Source organism: Eimeria mitis, genomic scaffold, assembly GCF_000499745.2.
Source record: "Eimeria mitis Houghton genomic scaffold, Emh_scaff2255, whole genome shotgun sequence".
Classification (NCBI taxonomy): Eukaryota; Apicomplexa; class Conoidasida; order Eucoccidiorida; family Eimeriidae; genus Eimeria; species Eimeria mitis.
Genome location: NW_013570584.1, coordinates 2,591 through 3,209, shown reverse-complemented (window position 1 = coordinate 3,209; position 619 = coordinate 2,591). Strand labels below are relative to the sequence as shown.

At 49.9% G+C, this 619-nt stretch overlaps 1 protein-coding gene across 1 annotated transcript in view; it reads right to left on the bottom strand.

Annotated features, from left to right (window-relative positions):
- EMH_0051070 (uncharacterized protein) overlaps window positions 1–193 on the bottom strand; it is a gene marked incomplete at both ends in the record, with an annotated part of 5,962 nt that extends 5,769 nt beyond the window's left edge. Inside the window, 1 exon segment of the mRNA XM_013496715.1 lies at window positions 85–193. Within this exon segment, the coding sequence (XP_013352169.1) occupies window positions 85–193 (109 nt within the window).
- Window positions 194–619: the final 426 nt, after the last annotated feature.

The window sequence follows — 619 nt, the reverse complement described above, 5'->3', positions numbered from 1 at the left end:
ATCGTCGCTCGCTACTACTCCTGCTGCCGCTGCAGCTGCTGCTACTACTCCTGCTGTTGTTCCTGCTACTACTGGTACTCCTACTCCTACTTCTGCTGCTGCTGCTGCTGCTGCTGCTGCTGGCGCTCCTCACATTCAAGGGGCTCCGGGTGTTGCACCCGTCGTCCAGGCAGAAATGGCTGGAGAGGAGCATCGGCAACTTGTGTGCGTCTGCTGCTGCAGTTGTTTGTTTGGTGAGACTTTAAAATGATGATGAGAGTTGAAATGCTGTTTAAACTCGTCAAAGAATCGAGGGGTTGCAGCAAAGAGGACGGGGTTACGCCGAACAGACCAGACCAGCGGACCGCTGGTATCCGTGGTCCACCCCGGCCTCTCAGTTCTCTTTTCAGTCAGAAACCAAACAAACTTTAGATTAAAACTTTAGGGTCAAATGCAATAGGAAAGTAAAAAAGGAGAAAAAGAGGAGGAGAAGAGCCCTGCGCGTCGGCGGCTGTGCCGTGGCCACACCGCCGGCTGCACGCCACCGGCAGCACCGCTGCGTTTCAAATATATGCAGATCGCGTTTTTTTTTAATCTTAATCTCTTTTAAATTACTGTTTTTTAAATTATATTATTTTAA